Source organism: Pogona vitticeps, chromosome 1 (genome assembly GCF_051106095.1).
Source record: "Pogona vitticeps strain Pit_001003342236 chromosome 1, PviZW2.1, whole genome shotgun sequence".
Classification (NCBI taxonomy): domain Eukaryota; kingdom Metazoa; phylum Chordata; class Lepidosauria; order Squamata; family Agamidae; genus Pogona; species Pogona vitticeps.
Genome location: NC_135783.1, coordinates 48,781,167 through 48,801,805, shown reverse-complemented (window position 1 = coordinate 48,801,805; position 20,639 = coordinate 48,781,167). Strand labels below are relative to the sequence as shown.

Sequence of the window (20,639 nt, the reverse complement as noted above, 5' to 3'; positions counted from 1 at the left end):
TTGGTTGGGTCTCTTAGGTGCCAGCAGATAAGATGTGTCAGGTAGTCCTGGGCAATCACGGTAATAAGATCACTTCAACACCGAAGGCTCCCTAGCAGAGACACCCTGCAGGGGCAGTGCTGCCGGACCAGGAAGAGCGACTGGGCGATAGTGTTTGGTAGATTTCTGTTAGGCACTGATCGGGGCAAACGGCATCCCGATGATGGTGCTGAGTGTGATCTCTTTCTGTGTGAGAAGGCAAGCGGACACTCATATAGGCTTGGTACCTTCGTTGATGTGCTGGAGGCCAAGGTAGTAGGCCTAGAGGGGCAGAGTAAGGCACAGTTTCTGGCTGTATTCAGTGCCATGGATGTCTGGTGAGGCAATTTGTGAAGACTCACTTGGAGAGCCCGAGGATTGTCACGGGCTATCAGGGGAAGCCATGAGTCGATCAACATGTTGTTCCCATTTGGGAGACTGCAATGCTGAGGTTGATGAGGTGGAAGTGCCTCCTCATCTGAAAGAGAACCAATGAAGATGAGGTTCCCAGACTCCGGTGGTTGTGGAGTCGGGGAAATGGTTGTGGAAGGCTTCAATTTTGAAGACAGCCTTCTTCGGCACTGACGGTTCTGGTGCCATGGACAGTTTTCTCTTACAGGCTGTTTTCGATGTAGAGGGTTTCGATGTCGAATGTTTGGCTTTGTGCACTTGCGTGACCATCAATATTGAAGGCAGAGTAGACTGTCGATGATCGGAACGAGATGGAGTAGCTGACGGGCACTGTTTTGTTACTTCGAAAACAGCTTCATCCATGGCTTTAGAGATTGCTCCCAAAGCCAAAGCTTGAGTCTAGAGAAGCGACTGCGGAGAACTCCGCGTTTAAAGTTTTTGCAGTGAGGGGAACAGGAAGTTTGATGGCCTCACTGAGGCAAAAAAAAAGCATTTAGTGTGGCTGTCAAAGAGTGGGATCTTGTTATCGCAGGCTACGCAGCTTTTAAATGGGCCTGAAAAAGCCATGAACCAAGAATCAGTTTGGAAAAAAATAACAGAAAGTGGGAGGGGCGGATGGTTTGGCCTTAAGGCTGGAGTGTATCTTTTGAAAATAATAAGGATAATAATAATAAAGTTCAATAACTTTCCTACTTTTGTTTTCCGATTTCTCACAGAAGCAACGATCGAGGCTCTCAACGCGGCAGTTGAAAGAAACTGAAGGTACATATTCCAGTAGGGAGGGGTCTATGCTAATGTATTTTCCTTTGCGATCACAGAAGCTCTAGAACATTCCAAAGAGGCTCCGCGCATGCACGGATTACCCATAGTGTGATTCACAGAGGCCACAAAAAAGAACAGCATTCCACAATATTTTATTAGCCAATTTGTCATCTTAGGGAATATAGAAACAACCTGAGTTCAGAAATAATACAAAGAGAAAACCACATTTGGAAGAGAAAGCCATAATGCATACAACTCTTACATGACAATGACTGGGAGGCTTTGGCGATATGTAAATACTAAGCATGTGATACCCTAAGTATGTTCTTGAGCATTTGCTGTCAGATTTAAAAGATTTCAAAGATAAAGACATCTATGTTTTCTCCTGCTGTGATAGTGGTAATTATCTTGATCTTGCCCAGGCTGTTTTTTAAATGGAGTAAGTAAGTAAGTAAGTAAGTAAGTAAGTAAGTAAGTAAGTAAGTAAGTAAGTAAGTAAGTAAGTAAGTAAGTAAGTAAGTAAGTAAGTAAGTAAGTAAGTAAGTAAGTAAGTAAGTAAGTAAGTAAGTGTCTGTCTGTCTGTCTGTCTGTCTGTCTACCTATCTATCTATCATCGCCTTAATACAAGTGGGACTGCCCAGGATTATTTTTTATTTTTTAATTTAAAAATATGTAATACAACACAACGAAATGTGCTCAGCCCACTGGGACCATTTGGACATATAATCAATTTCTGAACCCATTCAGAGTCCCTACCACAGTGGTCCCCAATGGTTTCCAATGGAGAAAATTCAAAAAATCATCATAAATTAACGAAGTGTCAGAACAACACCAAAATCAGTTTGCATAGGTTTCAGGAGGTGGACTAACCATTGCAATCATTTAAAACAGCTTCCAAACATTGTAAGACACTTTTACAGGAGCGAAAAAGGACTTCGCAAAGGCATTGAAATGTATTGAGTCGGCTTCAATACATTCCAATATAGGAAACATTGTTTCACTCAACGATGTTTCCTATGGGGATTTTCACTGAACGATGGCAATCCATTCCAATTGGAACGGATTAACCGGTTTTCAATGCATTCCTATGGGAAATGGTGTTTCACAGAACGATGTTTCACACAACGTTGATTTTTTTGGAACCAATTAACATCGTTGTGTGAGGCACCACTGTATATACATTTTTCTTTATCCTTATAGACATAGATGTAAATATTCTGCTATTCTTTTCAAAACCTTGGTACTTATTTCCACTCCCAAATCATAATCCCACATTGACTTAAGAAGATCTTGTTGATCCCCACCTTCTAATAATATTTTATAAGTTTTATTTACTGACCTTTTCATTATCTTATACTCATGTGTAGCTTCCTTATGCAATACCATTTCTTAAACTTCATTAGCTCCCTACATTTGCTATGTCTTTTAACCCAATGTTTAGACCACTGCCCTAATTGAATAAGTTTAAACCAAGATATTCTCTCCATATCTAGTGTGTCTTTAATTTGTTCTTTAATAAATCTTTCCTTTTCTAACCAATCTTTTATACTAATGACTTTTTTCATCCTCAATGCTTCTTTCTAAATTCTGTTTCAAGCTTTCTGGAAATTTTTTCAGTTTACCACTGGATGTAACAGCGAAATCAATGGAATAAAGATATTCCTATACCTGTTCCAAATAAAAAATGTAAGGAGATTGTCAATTTTCTTTAACATACTCTTATTATATTATCTAAACAGAATATTCTGAGGGTACCCACTGAATTCCTATAATTCCATATTTACTATATTATTAGATTGGTTTAATACGCTGGATTATTCTAATGAAACTGTTTTCTCCCTTTCAACTGGAAACTCCTGAAGTAATTCTTCCAATGTAACAGGTCTGTTATCTGCTGGCTGAATAGACATTATTTGAAATAGGAAAAGAACTGGAGGAGCATCTTGACAGTTTTAAAGCATGCATCTGTTTTAGAGCAGGAATTTCCATCTCCAGATTCACAAGAAAGAGAACCACATCACTGGCAAACATTTACTCCAATGTGCAATACAAAACCCCTCAATCTCTGTCTGAGTGCTAATTAGTGTTGTCAGCAGCTCAGTGACAAACAAGAGGGAGAATACAAGACACAACTGCTTAGTTCCTCTATAAATTCTGTGTGGTCTGTTCTATTGTACATGTGAGAACTCCAAAGCCTTTACATTAGGATGAATAAATTTACAACTGTCTTCTATATTTTAATCTTCCTGGCAGTCAAAACAGATATGGCTATTCAAAACTATCCAATGCCTTAAGGTTGTTAGATATAGAGGTGATAGTGGCAACATATTTACCGGTATGTTCAGAAGAGGACTGCATTTAAGATCTTCCTTAATGTATCTAAGATTGGATGAATTGACATAGAGCCATTTAATCACTACTGATTTTGTTTAAATTAAAATCCAAAGTTCTATAGGTCTTCTACCTGTCAGGTAGACAAGAGAAAGAGCAGCATTTTCATTTTACAATCTGTTTCTATTTTCCACACTTCCCTTCTTTAAATTGCTTCCTTGTCCTGACTCCAATTTGAGGAAAATGAATTACTGTTTTTAAATTTATGGCTCAACAGTTTATACAGAGGGGGCTATAGCTTTTCAGTGTGTTAAAAGACACACCGAAGAGTGAGCAATTTATTTAAAAAAGTATTTATATTAGTTTAAATAAAAACAGGTCAAATACATTTTTGGCTAATAGACTTTTTGCACTTTCTTCATGTTTCCCAAAAGGTTGGTGATTATACCTCTACTGCATTTTGTTGCCTAGTTTTTATGATTTGCTATTGTTTATGCCACTGAATATGATAGCTGAAACGTGGCATTTTATGTATATCTCTTGCAGTGTACGATACTACATGATCACTACCTTCAAGGTATCTATAGAGTAAAAAGGTAAAGATTCCCCTTGACATTTTTTAGTCCACTTGTGTCCGACTCTAGGGGGCGGTGCTCATCCTGTTTTCAAGCCATAGAGCCAACGCTTGTCCAAAGACAGTTTCCGTTGCCACGTGGCCAGCGTGGCTAGGGAACGCCATTTTACCTTTCCACCGAGGTGGTACCTATTTATCTAGTCACATTTGCATGCTTTCAAACTGTTAGGTTGGCGAGGAGCTGGGACAAAGTGACGGGAGCTCACTCTGTCGCATGGATTCAATCTTACAACAGCTGCATCACTCATTCAGCTTGATCTATAGTCAATTATATAATTCAGAATACTGATTCACATTATTAAGAGACCAGGGTTGCCCCCTATTAACATGCATAATTAAGAATGGAAAATGTAATTTTGGAAGTTGAGCTGAACTCAGCTTCAGATTGTATAAAAACATAGCTTAATCTCAGGATACAAACAAAATGACAAAATTTAAATTTTTTAATTAATAACTATATATTGGACAGCCAACATATTAAACGACAGCATTAAAACAGCAAATATACCTGTTAGCTGTATTGAAGCAAAACCATCACCTGCTAACAAGCAAATAGTAAGAATAAACTGTAGCTTCTCAATACTTGAAGGACCGCCTCCTTCCATATGAGCCTACCCGGCTGTTAAGATCTAGCCAGGGGGCCCTTTTGAAAGAGCCATCCCTCAAGGAGGTAAGAGGGATGGCTTGTAGACAAAGGGCCTTCTCGGCAGCTGCCCCCAGACTATGGAACGCCCTCCCAACTGAAATTCGCCTGGCGCCGACACTGATGATATTTCGGCGCCAGGTCAAAACCTTCCTGTTCCAGAAGGCTTTTAATTGAAATAACATTAACTGTGGGTCTTAATGATGGCAATTTTAATTGTATTTTAATTGTATTTTAATTGTATTTTAATCATTTTATTTTATTCCATTGAATTTTAATTGTTGTAAGCCGCCCAGAGACCTTTGGGTAGAGTGGGCGGCATATAAATTAAAAAAAAAAAAAAAAATTTAAAAAAAATCAACACGATATAAATTGAAAAGAGACTAATGTATTTCAATCTAAAATTTCAGATATTAAAATAACTGCCCAACTATTTATTTATGCAATTTTACCTGACAGATGAGCCAAAGATACTTCCTGTTTTCTGGAAATATAAAAGCTAGTTGAAAGTCACATAATGCAAACATTTACAAATGAGAATTAGTTGTCCAAACTGTGTCATACTTTGATGCAGCATAACTGAGATATCGCAAAAGAAGTTATAAAAATTATAGCTATGTTGTATAAATCAGGACATTTTTCAACAAATGAACCTTTAGAAATATTACCATGGATGCCACAGAAAGACATGAGACCAGATAGGAATAAAACCAATGCCACAACAACTTTTACTAATATGTATTAAGAATAAAAGAACAGCAAGGACAGAACAATCCTCATTAGCATCTATAACTGCTGTTATTATCTCCTGTTAAGACACTTCTAATTTACGGCAACTTTACAAATTAATCATTCCTAAAAGGTCTTACAAATTAAAGGAGGTGGTTTCCTTTACTGAGTCATTTCCTCTCTTGTTATCTATAAGAACAGAAAATGTAAGTTTGAAGGGTAAGATGAAACATCAGTTTCTGAAAATTAACAATATAAATAGATTTGATTTTATAGTAATAAATGAATAAGTATTCCTTTGAACACAAGTGGATGGATTGACAAAAAAGTGTTGAGAAAATGAACGAGGCACTTGATGCATACTAAGGAAATGAACAAAAGAAAAAACAACAGTGATTAATTTGAAGAACTGTTAAAGTTACATGCTTTCATGTGCAACTTAAAGGGAGAAAAAAAAGGAGAGTAAATTATAATCATGAATTGGGAAAGAATCTGGGAATTTCAGTCTTTGAAGAAAAAAACCTAAATGTTTATTTAACAATCAAGTTACTCATTAAGTTACTCATATAGGCAGGCTTCTAAGCAATAAATATGAGTCTTGGAAATACATCGTTTATGAAATTTAGACATTTTTATATGTTTAAAATGTTTTTAATCTTGATTAACGATTCATTGTTTTTAATATATAGTTTTGTATAGTATTTTAGCTTGTTATTATTGTATAGTTTTAATTTTGTGAGTCGCCTATGGGGAGAAAGGTGACATAAAAATAAACTCAGCTCAGAGGAGAGGTGGTTTTTGATGCCAGTTTCAATCTCCTCTACCAACACTCTGCTAAAAAGAATGTATCATGGATACATGACATTTTATTCAATCACTAGTAGGACACAGCAGTGTTTTCTCTCCCTCCCCATCTTTTTCTTTATATTCTCTTTTTAAGATAGAAAGCAAAACTCCATGCAAGTTCTAGGAATTAACACTGAGTAACTTGGTTACCAAGAAGCAAAAGACTGTTCTTTAACATACACCAACACACACAAAAGGCAGTCAGTTAATATTGCCTTCAAGTCTTTAAAGGCATATTGAAGCTCCAATTTAACTTATTGTGAATCTGGAACTTTTTGGCCAGAAATTAAAATAGGGTTTTTGGTGTTAAATACTGTATATAGATTCATTCAGTACAGATACCATGACTATTTTTTGCCCTTTGACTAAAATCAAACTCTTCAAAATGGCAAACTAATTGTATGGATTTTCCCCCTAGTTTTGAATCAGTAGGGCTAAACAAGAAAGGTAATTTATCAGGATTGCATCTTACCAGTAATGTAATACAGCACTTTATATGTATCTGCAATGGTACTTACATTTTCCTAGAAAGCAGGAAGGAATGAATCAATACAAGCTGAATTATCAGGGGTTTGCTGAATTTCTTGATTCCAAAATTCAAACCCCTTTTAAACTTAATTTTTAAATTAAGCTTAATTATTTCACTTATCCCTAAAGGTCTGCTCAGATTTCTTATTTATTATTGTCTAATTGGGTGGCATATAAATTTAATAAAATATGAGACAGATTAATTTCCATCTGTGCTTGGATCTTCTAACAGTGCATTAGCTCTTATGGACAACTCCCTCCACATCTACTCATAGCCTTGTCGCATTTTGTTCCGTTTTTCTATTTCTGATACTGATCTTAGTCAAAACAATATAGTGCCGTATTTTTCGCTCCATAAGATGCACCTTTCCATAAGACGCACCAATTTTTAGGAGAATAAAATATAATCTGTTTTCTTCACTCCATAAGACGCACAGACTTTCCACCCCCGTTTTGTGGGGGGAAAGTGCGTCTTATGGTGCGAAAAATACGGTAAATTTTTTTCTTCCGACTCTAATCACTATGGTTGTCATACCTGAGGTCACAAATCATACTGATGAAGAATGATTTAATTTCATGGGGTTTTTTTCCAATCATTGTTTTAATTCCCTAAAAAAATCCTTGGCTCTGGCAAGGCTCACTTTCTCTTGAAGCCTATATCACAAGTGTTTGTGTCTCATCATTGGAAGTCATTATCTTTCAATTTTCAAAACAGTCCAGTACTAATGAGGCTGAAATGTATTATTCACAATTATTACAAAATATTACATGTTTGATTACTTAGCAGCAAGTACAGATTTAAAACTGAGTACTTCAGCTTCCCGAACATATAACAATAGCATATTTTATTACAGTTTGGAGTCAACATTTTCTAATAACAAAGGCAACCTACGTATGAGATTTGCTAATTACTTTAAGGCAGGGATTAAATGTACTGTAGAAACCTCGAATTGCTCATACACTTTTTGATAGATAGCAGCTATTGCAGATTTCCAAGTTGCTAATTCTTGCTCACTTAGGTACTACAACAGTTAATTGTTACTACCCTTACTTTGAAATAACATTATTCTCTCCAATCTTGTGTTTATTAATAGTGATCAATATGAGCATATACCTTCAAAGAGTAACAGAATGCACAATGGTCTTTAAAATCGCAACATGTATATAAAACCTATTAACCCCATCCCCCATTTCCCATTGGGTAATAAAAGGTATGGAAACCAAACTCAATGAAGAGTAGTTGAGGGGGCTGCGTACATGTACCTCAGAGAAAAGAAGACTGAGAAGCAATACAGTGGGTATCTTCATATATTTGAAAGACTGATGTGTGGCAAATAAAGCAAGCTTGTTCTCTGAAGCTCCAGAGGATAGGACCTGGGTAATAGATTCAAATTATGAGAAAGGCAATTTCCCTAAGCATCAGAAAGAATGTCTTGACAGTAAGTGCTGTTTAACAGTTGAATGGGCTGCCTTAGTGGGTTGTGCACTCCCCTTCACTGGAACTTTTAAACCGAAGTTCAATGGCCACCTGTGAGGGTCACTTCACATGTGATTTCCTGGTCTGGCAAGGAGTTGGACTTAGAGTTGATTGGACTCCCTTATAGCTGTACAGTTTTATGTTCTATGATTGATGCTTGCCTCAAATAATAACTTTTGTCTGATTTCTCAACGCAACCTCTTCTTAGATTATTGCATTCTTTTCTCACAGCATCTCCTTCTTTATTTTGCAGTATAGCCTCTGCCTATGATGAAAAGAGAGTAGTTTCTGTGCTATGTTTAACTGGTACTGTCTTAACATTGGTTTGCATTTTCTAGTACAGAATTACACTGTCACTAGAAGATGACATACGAAGACATATTTTGTTGGGATGACGAAGTAGCTACAGTTCTTCATTGTCGTGATGCCTTACAAAATGCATCGGAGAAAGGAGACTCTTTCACAATGCTGAGGAAAAGAACATGATGCCTCCCCTCTCCCCTCCTCAGCAAGGCAGTCAGGTTTGTTGATCCACTACATTAGAGCATAGAAGCACAGGGCAGGCGCGAATGATCTCCATGGTGCCAAGGACCAGTTGTCAGATCTGCCAAAGATGCTAATTTGTATAATTAATTGTATATTATTTAGAATTTGGGAGTCACTCTGTTACTCCTGAAAACATGGCAAACTCACCACCACCACCCTCTAGGAAGTACAAGGGAACATTCTGAGCAAAACAATTTTGAAAAAACAAACATGAGGGGTATAAGGAGGCCAGGGAAACAAGAATGCCCCTGGGTCTGCATGTGGTCATGAACTGCATTTTGCCACCCCATTCTAGCCATACTCTGGAGGAACATGGCCTGGACAGAAGTTGGAGAATTGTTGATTCCTTGACATAGCACCACAAACTGTTTAAAAGAAGGCTTTGTTGCCACCTTTGACACATGTGGGTTAAAGACCTTTAAAAGTTTCTAAGTTTAGGCAACGCATAATCAAAAGTGAAATAGAGAAATATCTTCAAAAGTGAAATAGATAGAAATATCTTCATAGAGAATGGGATTGTGATGTTGGGGTGAGATATTTAGTTAACCTCCAATTTAGATAAACCATAAATGAAAAGTGAAGAGAATGCATCGGCACCAAGCAATTGGGCAGTAGTGTTCTACTGATATTTAATAGAGACCAAAAACCTGAGACAAAAATGTTAACAACACTTTTACTTTTCTTAAGCATAAGACAAGTATGAGGGATACAGAGTATATGATGAACATAACACAGCAAACAAATAGAAATTATCTCAAAGACCTCAGTCTTTATCTCAGAACCTTACCACAGCTGCTAAAAGCTGCCCTAGAGTCAAGTCAGGAGAGCTTCACAGTCTTTACGTCTTCTGCTGCATCCCATCTCTTCTCTGGGAGAACAATCATTTTCTCATAACTAAACAAATACCGGTAAAAGAGGGGGGAGGAGTTAACTCTACTTCATGTTAGTAACATGTCTTCTTTACTCACTAACAACTGCTGAATTCTTGTAATTCAACTGAAACGCAAGTCAACTCAACAGTGACAATAACAGACTGACAGGAAAAAAACCCAAAATAAAAGAAAGCTTAAGATATACTTATTTACTTGGGAATAAAATCCACTAAATTCAATGGGGCATATCTCTGAATAACCATTATAGGATTACATTGAAAGGGAAATGGTAACCCGGGCAAAGGTGAATCAAAATCTTAATTTTCCTTAATATTTTAAGTTCTTATTATTCTATTTCAGATCAATAAATGAAAACTAGAAAAAGTCTTTTGCCTGTGCACAGTGCCCCTGTGCAGCTCTCTTAATGCAATCAGACACACTAGTATATCTTCAATTAAGTATAGTTTTAAAATTTTATTTGCATTATAAATCTAAGAGCTATAGCCAACACTCTGTAATGTAACAGATCCTTCTATTTCCTTCTCTCAGCCCTCCACAGTCTCCATGCTGAGAAATTTGCCCCAATGATCCCTAAATCCTCCAGAACAGATTTGGAAAGACAGGAAAAGCTAAAGAAATTGGGGGGGGGGGGATTCACTTCATTGGTGGATACCATTCCCTCTGCAGAGAGATACAATTCAATCTCATCAACAGGTTCCAAATAATTCAGGTCATTAAACTGACTTGCAACTGAGGTTCCATATTCTAACTTCTTTTTAAACTGTTAACCATAGGTGCCCAGGCAAGACAAAATGGAAAGCTATACAGTTAAATGAACACTTGCTGTTCATTTGCTGGCTTCTGCAAAGGGAGGTACTGTATAAAGGGACTGCATCTCAGTTAATATATAATTCTTCTGAGAGTCCATATAAGCACGTTTATTTATCATCAGATGTTTACCTTAGTTGAGCCCGATGCTCCCTCCTTACTCTCTGCATCTTCCAAGTGATCTTCTGACAAGTCTATCTTTTCTGATGATGGTTTTCGAGATTTCTCAAATGTGTTAATCCCTAGGATCTGAGCTACTTTGTCAAGCTCAGCTTTTTTCTTCTTTACAGCATTGGCTTTTACTTCTAGTTCAGTAATCTCTTTTGAAATGTTCTCTCGGAGCCGATTCACTTCCACTAGCAAAGGGTCTTTCTCTTTACGCTTTGTCTGCTGCATTTTTTCTGAACCAGTCAAAGTGACAGACCAGGAAACACAAGAAAATCATCTTAATACATATAAAACTGTTTAACATCTAAAAGTAATTAGAAATGTTAGGTACAATGCAAGAAGCTATGAATGAAATAGTGCCATTGTTGCCTACAGTGATACCGTATATCCCTTCTTCATTAATTCCTTGTTTAGAATAATATTCTGTGGTACCTGGCATAAGAAGAAGGTAGAAATGCACCCACCTCTTCTAACACACTACCCAATATCAAGCATCTGAGGAGAAATGAAAGCATAGAATGTAAGTAAACAGTACCTTGGTGTCTTGAAAGCCTATTTAACTCTATCCTCAGGTAATACAGCTGCTTCTGTAGTTCTTTCTGTTCAACCGTCAGCTTCTTTATTTCTTCAATTACCTGGAGAGGTTGTGGAGGGGAAATAAACGCTTTAAAATAGCTCTTTTCATTCAATAAAGCAAAAAAACCTGTGGTGACTTCTGATGTATGTACTTAATTAAAGACAAATTTCTTACATACCGTATCTGTACTTCTTTTCAGATAAAGTAGAAGCATCATAAATAAATCCCCTAACATTATATAATTGGAGGAGAAAAGCAGGTCACAATCCGACACAGTATTGAGCAAACTCAAAAAAAGCCAGGGCAGGTAACTTTATTGGACTGTAGCCATAATCTACTAACAAACAGAAATGGGCACAAACTGGAGTTTGGCCACACAGCTGTTCCATGGGTGCACTGGCTTCCCTTCCCTTTTCCAATGGGCATCCACTCAGAGGCAGTGACACAGCTTCTCAGCCCTGCCTCCTCCAGTGGGTGCCTACCGAATTCATCATATTTCATCAAAACTAGTCTCTTTTAGCTTGTTTCTAAAATACTGCATCCTACCATACTACATTGGTAGATATTTGGAAAACTGAAATTAAATTTTGTTTCTAAGGCCTACTGAGAAAGCTACAATGCATAAATGGACACAATATCACTAAACTGGTCTGATAACATTAGAAGGACATAACATTAGAAGGACGTCTTGTTCTAACAAACTAGCATATCAAATGCAGACCTAAAAAATAATATTAAAATAAAAAATTGAAGTGCTTTTCATTTCTGTAGAACAGAATTTTTACAACTTGTTTGGAGTCTCACAATATCTAGTCCAGAGATGAAGAACTGATTTGCAGCCTTGGGTTGGATAATGGCCATCACCTGCAACCTCAAAGGCTCCCTGGTAGCAGGGCCAGCTTTGCCTGCAGATGACCAAACTCTTCTCCTTCCTCACCTTTGTCACGTGGGGATATATTACTTCATCCAATACAGTTTTTGCATTTGAGAAGTCATCACATCTTGCACTTCTTCCCAGCCAGGAGAATACAACACAGACAATGCTGCAACCAAGTTCTCCTGCAGACAGTGCTTGTATCTCAGTTATGCTCTCCCTGCACTTAAGCCACTCAGCAGAAGACAAGACAGGCATGTAATGTTCCCTGGTTTTTTGTCCCATTAGATGAAATGTGTATGATATATTTAGAATTATATGGCCAGAAACCTATTGAGACTTTTCTCTGCTGTATGTGCTATTGCATTAATCACAGCAGTAAACTGCCACTAATTAGAGTTACTGTCCACTTTCCTACTTCCATGCCTGTCATGCAACTTGGCATACAATTACTCTTAAACTAGCATAAATCCATAATAGAATTCCTGCCTCTGTATTTAAGAACTTATATGCTGGCAACTTATTTCATCTCCTTGTGAGCTGTTATGTGTATAATGCAGAACAGCAGCATTTAAATAAACATGATGATCAACAAACAGAACTTTTTTAAAGTTGGAACATGGTAAATGTCAAGAGTCAACAAGAAAAGCTAGATTAATGGTTTCTCTCTTCTTCTGCCAATGAAGTCCAGAATAAATAGGGTTACCAGGTAAGCAAATCATATACAGTGGTGCCTCACACAACGATGTTAATTGGTTCCAAAAAAATCAACGTTGTGTGAAACATTGTTCTGTGAAACACCATTTCCCATAGGAATGCATTGAAAACCGGTTAATCCGTTCCAATTGGAACGGATTGCCGTCTTTAAGTGAAAAAACCCATAGGAAACATCGTTGAGTGAAACAATGTTTCCTCCATTGGAATGTATTGAAGCCGACTCAATACATTTCAATGGCTTTGCGAAGTCCTTTTTCGCTCCTGTAAAAGTGCCTTACAATGTTTGGAACAGGTTTTAAATGCTTGCAATCGTTAGCCCACCTCCTGAACCCTATGCAAACTTAATTTGATGTTGTTCTGAGTCGTCTTTAATTTTTGGTGATTTTTTGAATTTTCTCTCATTGGAATGCATTGGATGGAAAGTTCAATGCATTCCAATGAGAGAAAATTCAAAAAATCACCAAAAATTAAGGACGACTCAGAACAACACCAAATTAAGTTTGCATAGGGTTCAGGAGGTGGGCTAACGATTGCAAGCATTTAAAACCTGTTCCAAACATTGTAAGGCACTTTTAAATGAGCGAAAACGGACATTGGAAAGGGCTCTTTGATCTCTGCTTTCCTGCTTTTGAAGCTCTTTCTGATGTCCGTTTTCACTCATTTAAAAGTGCCTTACAATGTTTGGAACAGGTTTTAAATGCTTGCAATCGTTAGCCCACCTCCTGAACCCTGTGCAAACTTAATTTGGTGTTGTTCTGAGTCGTCCTTAATTTTTGGTGATTTTTTTGAATTTTCTCTCATTGGAATGCATTGAACTTTCCGTCCAATGCATTCCAATGAGAGAAAATTCAGAAAATCACTAAAAATTAAGGACGACTCAGAACAACACCAAATTAAGTTTGCATAGGGTTCAGGAGGTGGGCTAACGATTGCAAGCATTTAAAACCTGTTCAAACCATTGTAAGACCCTTAAAAATGAGCGAAAACGGAAGAGCTTCAAAAGCACTGAAGCCGGCTTCAGTGCTTTTGAAGTCCTTTCCGATGTCCCTTTTTGCTCATTTTTAAGTGCCTTACAATGTTTGGAACAGGTTTTAAATGCTTGGATTCCATAGTGCACCTTGTGAAACATGTGCAAACTTAATTTGGTTTTGTTCTGAGTCGTCCTTAATTTTTGGTGATTTTTTGTTTTCCCTATTTAAATGCATTGAAGTGTCCACTCAATTGATTTAAATGGGGAAAATAAAAAAATCACCAAAAAGTAATGAAGACTCAGAACAAAACCAAATTAAGTTTGCACATGTTTCACAAGGTGCACTATGGAATCCAAGCATTTAAAACAGGTTTCAAACATTTTAAGACACTTTTAAATGAGCAAAAAGGGACATCGTTAAGTGAAATTCCCCCATAGAGAACATCGTTAAACGATGGGGGAAATTCCTCAAAAAAACCCATCGCTGTGTGAATTCATCGTTGTATGAAGCAATCGTTGTGCGAGGCACCACTGTATTTGTCCTCACAATAAAGATGAAGGAATTGCTTCATAACATTTTGAATTCACTTTAATCAAGAAATCAGTTTTTTCCGCTGTTGGTACATATTATTCTGGATTCAGAAAATATATTAAAAAGTGAATGTTCAGGGGGGATGCACGAGCACATGTATAAAACATATGATATAATGAAAAACTTCTGACTTCTCCTTTCAGCTTTACTGAACTTTATTAAAGGGTTCCCTTTTGCCTTGGGAAGCCTTTAGTACCCTTGGAACAAAGGACAGAGAGTGTATAATATCAGAAAATTACTGCCCAATTCAGTGGTGGGATGAGCAGTAGCAATTTTCCAGTACTAAATATTCCTTCTTCCACCTCTCTGCTTCTGAGGTTCTTAAAGGCATCCCAAGGGCAGAAGAGATCCCTAGGGAACCTTGGGATCTGAAGGGGAGATAGGGAGTTTTTAATTTAACTGATGATATCTATCAGACTATAAAGAAGATAATCCAGTTTTCCACTTCTCACAATGCACAACTACCTGGCAGGCAAATGTTCTGATATGTGAAAGGGGAAAAGACATAAGAGCAAAAACCGGATAAAGATATTCACTATTCTTACCTGTTTAGAATGGATTTTGTGTTGTAAACAAATATTCACCCAAACAAATGTAAAATACTAACCTTCTGCCGCTGAGCGGCCCGGTTCTTTTCATCAGCTATTTTTTCCTTGCCACCTTTGACAGAAGGCTGAGGGAGCACATCAGAGACAGGAGCAGTGGTGGGGATTTGCACAAGCACAGATGTCTCTTGTTTGATTTCAGGAATCTCTTTGTACAGAGAAACTCTCTCAATAGCCCTGAGGTTCGGTCGCAGACAATTTGCTGGCACTGCTGGTGTTGAAATTCCATGCATGTCTGAAAGTACAGGGTCAGCCTGTTGAGTACGTGTGGTCCAGCCAGAAGCTGCATAAGCCGTATAATGTCCATATACCCCATAGCCAGGAGGGGGCATTAGGAGTGATGGATGACTTTGAGGAAACTGAGCTGCAGTGAATGGTGAAATTTGTGAAAAGTTACACCAGGAAATTGAAGTAGCATCGAAATTAGGAAGAGATGGTGGAGCTGATGGGATTACAGGTAATGGGGAAACAGGCTGCCATGGCATGCCAGCGGGATCATCCTGCCTTGTAGTTTTGTGTTTATCATAATCAGATTTTGAAAGAGAGGATGTATCTTTAGCAGGTGAGATAGAATGCTTCCGGCTTGAGTCTGGAGAAAGCGTGTTACTTCGACTGCGATACCTCTCTTGAGATGGAGGTTTATGAGAAGACACCAAACGGCAATCAGGCGAATGAGATGGTTTCTTCCCATGGAGTCGTTCCTGTGTGCGGGCAGCAAGCTTACTAATTTCAGCCATCCCAATGTCAAGCCCAACAGCTTTGAGCAAGTCACGGATCTTCTCAGAATCTAGCCTAGACTCTTCTGACATGTCCGATTTTACAGGTAGACTAGGAGGAGATGGAGAGGTTACCTTCTGGTTTCTAGATCCTTTCTCAGTACTCAGAGTCCATTCTGGAGCACAAGCGGAAACGATGCTAGTTTCTTCATCACCATAAAGAAATTTCTCTTCATCCTCAATGTGAGAAAATCTGCTCCTTCTCTTTTCTTGGGTGTTGGAAGAATCAGCCATCATGCCCAAAATGCCTGAAAAGCCACTATGGTCCTGCTTGACTCTTTCATGAGGCCCTAAGAAGTCACTCTGTTGATCAACAGGCTCTGAAATCATCTTGTGACATTCTTTTTGTGCTAAAACATTCCCAGAGTTCTGTTCAGAAGAAAACACATTTTGTTTCTGGCCAGAACACAATTGCCAATCAGATACAGTTCCAGTGCCTTGAAGTTCCTTACTGGGGGCTGGCCTTTTAACTGGATTTGTATTGAATTGTTTGAAGAAATTCTCCACCTCCGATGAAAAGGGATCAGTACTTATATCCAAAGGAGGGGGTTCACTGACTGAAAAGACTTTAGGCTACAAGAAAAAAGAATGATCATTTGTTGACATTATGATCACCAAGACCACTCCACATTTCTATTTTGCCTTTCCCGTAAAAATATCGTTCAAGGGATGGCTACCAACATCATGAAAAATATCCAAAGCAATAAAACTATTAACATCATAATTAAATATGAATAAAACAATAAAACCAATTAAAATCAACAATAAGTTTAAAACAGGGTGGATATGATTTAAAATAGATTGATTTATGATTTAAATTTTTAAACAATCAAAATTTTTAAAATGTAAATTTAAAAATATATTTTATTTAAATTGTCATTTAAATCATGATTTAAATCAATTTTATTTTAAAAAAATTATTGATTTTATCCACCGTGGTTTAAAATGCCATTTGAAAGAGATGTGCCTTCTCACCTTCCCTAAGAGCAGTCAGTATGAAAACTGATATAGCAGTGGAGGGACTGCATTTCATGATCTGGAGCAAGAGAAGAGAAGAGAAAAGCCCTCTTTTGCATACCCACTAAATAGGAAGATGATTATATTCTTAAGAAGGCCTCTCTTGAAATGAATTAGACAGTTCTTTAGATTCACACACACACCCAGCTGTACAGGGCTTTCAAGGTTAAAGCCAGCACCTTAAAATGGGACCTGAAACCAAAAGTCACCCAGTGAAAGTCTTTCACTTTCCATAATGACATCAATTTCCCAACTCATAAAACAGAAAATACTTTCATATAAAGGATTACAATCAATAATTTAAAATACTGTCAGGAAACTGTATAAAGAGAAAGGTGGGACTGAATTGGAGAAAGGAATTCCAAAATATCAATTTTTTTAGCAGAGTGTATGTTTAATAATCAGGTTCAATCAAAGTTTCAGTCAAGATTTTGATACCTGGAGATACTCAAACACAGTTTTAGAGGTGAACAGGCCTCTCACATTTAGCCAGAGAAAGGCACACTTTGCATAAAGTTCCTGTAACAATTTCACTATCCACAAATAAATACTGTAACTCCTCTATTTGACAAATGTTCATAGGATACTGTAAACACACGGTGGGTATCAAAGAGGAAAAAAGAGCATGTCCCTACTGCGGAAAGGCCAATCTGATGTTCTACCAGGAAAGTGAAGTGTGAAAGGAAAGCAAAAACACATTGGCATTTTACATTTCTCTAATAATATTTTTCACCAACATGTCCATAACCAAACATGTCCATACATCTACAGTGGGGTCTTGACTTAAGAACAGCTTGAGTTAAGAACATTTTGACTTAAGAACCACTCTCATAGGAAAATACTGACTTGACTTACATACTTAGATTTGAGTTAAGAACTGAAAAAAAAACCACGTGGGAGGCAGGAAAAGTGCAAAATGTGAACTTTCAGTTAACTGTTGGCCAGTGAAAAGGATGCCTGTCTGCTTCCTCAGTTCTCCCAGCGTTTCGAGAGTGGATTGGGAGACAGTCTTCGGACTGCCTGGTACTGTACTGCCTGGACTGTATTTTCCCTGCCTTCCCTGAACCTTTCTTGACCTAAGAAAAAAAGAAACAAAATATCCCCCTCTAGTGGTCGAAGGCGGAATAGCAGCTTCCCATTAGTTTCTATGGACGGAAAAGAGCAGATACAGATCAAATGGTTTTCAATGCATTCCTATGGGAAATGCAGATTTGACCTGAGAACGTTTTGACTTGAGAACCGCCTTCCAATACGGATTAAGTTCTCAAGTCAAGACCCCACTGTATTCATAATAGCTAGAGAAAATTCATATGCACTTATTGTTATTTTCAGAAATCACTTATTTTTTCTTTGCTTTGATATCCTAACATAGAGATGTTAAAGAAAGTACATAGCACATCATAGCACATACTTTTCAAAAGCTCTTTGTAATATTAGCATTAGACTCTTCAGTTTCACGGAGAAAATCTCTGCACTTAAGACGTAAAATTACTAGACAAAAAAGGTTGCTCTTCTTTCCATCCTCATATCAACATAAATATACTGTAGCTTTCCTGTATCATTTGCATTCCATCCGGTGCAACCATTTTGAAATAAACTTCTGTAGTTCAATATACAGTCTCGACCTGTGATTCCCAGGTTTGGGTCCCCAGATGTTCTTGAACTACAACTCCCAGAAATCCTGGCCAGCACAGCTAGTGGTGAAAGCTTCTGGGAGAACATCTGGGGACCCAAGGATGGGAACCATCACTCTAGAGATACAGCTCTAATGAAAACCACAACTACTTAAACATAACATCTACTATTCTTGTTTTTTCTATCACAAGGATGGGAATCATTATTTTCATATTAAATAATGAATAAAACATTATTAGCATCTAGCTACATCTGTTAATGCGGCATTTAAAGGCCAGGATGAAATCTAACTCATCTACCTGCACCTCCCAATAGACCAGATTTCCCCTGTTTTGCATAAATACTCTATCTGCCCTAGATAGAGAACAGAGCAGAAAATCAGAAATATCCACTTATACAATATGGAATGCACTCACATATATAGAATAAGACAGACTAAACATGTGTTCATAGATTGCTGCCTTGTCGTGGCGAAGGGGTTTGAGTAATTCAGAAAAGCTATGGGCTATGCTGTGCAGGGACACCCAAGACGGACAGGTCATAGTGGAGAGTTCTGACCAAACGCAATCTGCCTGGAGCAGGAACTGGCAAGCCACTCCAGTATCTTTGCCAAGAAAACTCCATGGACGGAAACAAAAGATATGATGCTGGAAGAGACGCCATTCAGGTTGTAAGGCATCCAACATGCTACTAAGGAAGAGTGGTTCATAAGTGCAAGTAGCTGCAGAGCTAATGAAGTGGTTGGGCCAAAGCCGAGAGAATCCTCAGCTGTGGACGTGCGTGAAAGCAAAAGGAAAGTCTGATGCTGCAAAGAAAAGAGCCTCGTGGCGCAGTGGTTAAAACACTGTACTGCAGCTAAAACTGTGCTCACGACCTGGGGTTCAAATCCCAGGTAGCCGGCTCAAGGTTGACTCAGCCTTCCATCCTTCCGAGGTCGGTAAAATGAGTACCCAGCTTGCTGGGGGGGCAATGTGTAGCCTGTATAATTAAAATTGTAAATCGCCCGGAGAGTGCTTGTAGCGCTATGGGGTGGTATATAAGTCCAATAAATAAATAATAATAAATAAATAAATAAAAATACTCCATAGGAACCCAGAATGTAAGATCTATGAACCTTGGTAAGCTGGATGTGGTCAAACAGGAGATTGCAAGAATAAACATTGACATCCTGGGCATCAGTGAACCAAAATGGACGGGAATGGGCAAATTCAATTCAGACGATTATCATATCTACTATTGTGGGCAAGAATCATGTAGAAGAAATGGAGTAGCCCTCATAGTCAATAAAAGAGTGGGAAAAGCTGTCCTGGGATGCAATCTCAAAAATGATAGAATGATTTCAATACGAAGCCAAGGCAGAACTCCCAGAAGTACAAGCTGGATTTCGAAGGGCCAGAGGAACTAGAGACCAAATTGCTAACAAGCACTGAATTATGGAGAAAGCCAGAGAGTTCCAGAAAAACTACTTCTTCATTGACTATGCAAAAGCCTTTGACTGTGTGGACCACAGCAAACTATGGCAAGTTCTTAAAGAAATGGGAGTGCCTCACCACCTTATATATCTCCTGAGAAATCTATATGTGGGACAGGAACCAACAGTTAGAACTCGATATGGAAGAATTGATTGGTTCAAAATTGGGAAATGAGTACGATAAGGCTGTATAATGTCTCCCTCCTTATTTAACTTATATGCAGAATACATCATGCGAAAAGCTGGACTGGATGAATCACAAACAGGAATTAAGAACGCCAGAAGAAATATTAAAAACCTCAGATATGCAGATGATACCACTCTGATGGCAGAAAGTGAGGAGGAATTAAAGAACTTCTTAATGAGGGTGAAAGAAGAGAGCACAAAAAATGGTCTGAAGCTCAGCATCAAAAAAACTAAGATCATGGCCACTGGTCCCATCACCCACCCACCCCCGGCAAATAGAAGGGGAAGATATGGAGGCAGTGACAGATTTCACTTTCTTGGGCTCTATGATCACTGCAGATGGTGACAACAGCCACAAAATTAAAAGACTCCTGCTTCTTGGGAGGAAAGCGATGACAAACCTAGGCAGCATCTTAAAAAGCACAG

The 20,639-nt window shown here is 38.0% G+C and overlaps 1 protein-coding gene across 3 annotated transcripts in view; it reads right to left on the bottom strand.

The window, feature by feature from the left end:
- Positions 1-20,639, bottom strand: part of LOC110089040 (zinc finger protein 318) — a 50,893-nt gene that overhangs the window by 16,429 nt on the left and 13,825 nt on the right. Inside the window, exons 4-8 of one of the 3 annotated variants that reach the window (XR_013540441.1) lie at positions 15,131-16,477; positions 11,329-11,428; positions 10,758-11,026; positions 9,713-9,819; positions 8,101-8,276 (exon numbers count right to left, since the gene is read on the bottom strand). Coding sequence is in view for 1 of the 3 variants with exons in the window: in XM_078383068.1 (XP_078239194.1) it covers positions 9,814-9,819; positions 10,758-11,026; positions 11,329-11,428; positions 15,131-16,477 (1,722 nt within the window). In the remaining 2 variants the exon portion in view is untranslated. Of the gene's footprint in view, positions 1-8,100; positions 8,277-9,584; positions 9,820-10,757; positions 11,027-11,328; positions 11,429-15,130; positions 16,478-20,639 lie in introns of those variants that run through there. The other 2 variants (XR_013540440.1, XM_078383068.1) reach the window with 2 other exon arrangements.